At 47.9% G+C, this 1,093-nt stretch overlaps 1 protein-coding gene across 2 annotated transcripts in view; it reads left to right on the top strand.

The window, feature by feature from the left end:
• SPG21 (SPG21 abhydrolase domain containing, maspardin) overlaps nt 1-870 on the top strand; it is a 21,727-nt gene extending 20,857 nt beyond the window's left edge. Inside the window, exon 8 of one of the 2 annotated variants that reach the window (XM_004711922.2) lies at nt 245-870. In XM_004711922.2, coding sequence (XP_004711979.1) covers nt 245-361 — 117 coding nt within the window. In that variant the 3' untranslated portion in view covers nt 362-870. Of the gene's footprint in view, nt 1-187 lie in introns of both variants that reach the window. The other variant, XM_045285834.1, reaches the window with a different exon arrangement.
• Nucleotides 871-1,093: the final 223 nt, after the last annotated feature.

The following is a 1,093-nucleotide window of genomic DNA, read 5'->3' as shown; positions in this document are numbered from 1 at the left end:
CATAAAATTATTTTCATTGCTCCTTCATAATTGTACTTTTTCTCCTGTGATGAATCGGGTGACCCTGTGAAAGGGTCGTTTGACTGCCAAAGGGGTTGCAACCCACAGGTTGAGAACCGCTTGCTCTATAGTTTTAGAAGTCGAAGCATTCATGTACCAAGGTGGCCTTTTCCTGTCTGCCATTCAGTCGACCTGTGCTCAGTGCATGTACAGCCACTTAAAAGGACGGCTCTGCTTTCTGCAGATACATTTGCTACAGTTCCATGGAACCAAATACGCGGCCATTGACCCGTCCATGGTCAGTGCCGAAGAACTTGAGGTGCAGAAGGGCAACCTGAGTGCCAGTCAGGAGGAGCAATAGGTGCAGCTGCCCTGCTGGAATGACACGCCAGCCCAGCGTGTCCTCAGGTGGAGCGGCAGTGACGTCCATACCTCTGTCTGTCAGTTCGCCAGCCATCACGCAGGGTGGGCGCCAGGGCGGTTGTCATTTTTGTGAAGGGAGGCAGTTCTTCTAAGCCAGCGCAGTGGCTCCCTCTTCAGTGCCCTTTTAGCCTTTGAATGTACTTTTGAAGGACTCCCACTGGACGACTGTGACCTTTTTGCTTCCAAGACTCTTTACCGCTGTGCTCTCCAGCGAGGGTCGGCGTCTGCCTTCGGAGATTGCCGGGGCTTTCTTTCCTGTGCGTCCTTTGCTGTAGAGGCTGCGCGGCTAGACTATGTGTGAGGAAGACGCGCTCTAAGACTGCGCGCCCCGCTGTCTGCTCTCCTGAACATCAACTGTTTTCCTCTCCAGCTAAGTAAATGGCTTTGGGTTTCAGCTGTCGTCTGTCCAGGCCATCACAGTCATTTTAAAATAAAAATTCAATTTCATGGCATGGCTTTTGTGGTTATTGTAGCCTCCTGGCTAGGCTGCACTGACACCCCAGGCTGTCAAATTGAAAAGAACATATCACATCAGAAATTGCTTTATTTTAAAATAAAGCATTTTTTAAAAGCATGTAAAAAAATCATTTTATTGGGGCTCTTATAACATCCCATCAATTTTATCAACTACATTTGTACTTATGTTGCCATCATTATTTCCAAAACATTT

This window comes from Echinops telfairi, unplaced genomic scaffold (genome assembly GCF_000313985.2).
Source record: "Echinops telfairi isolate 266 unplaced genomic scaffold, ASM31398v2 ScPeMD7_7475;HRSCAF=8513, whole genome shotgun sequence".
Lineage (NCBI taxonomy): Eukaryota > Metazoa > Chordata > Mammalia > Afrosoricida > Tenrecidae > Echinops > Echinops telfairi.
The sequence above is the reverse complement of the archived record's forward strand: the minus strand, read 5'-3'. Positions and strand labels throughout refer to the sequence as shown.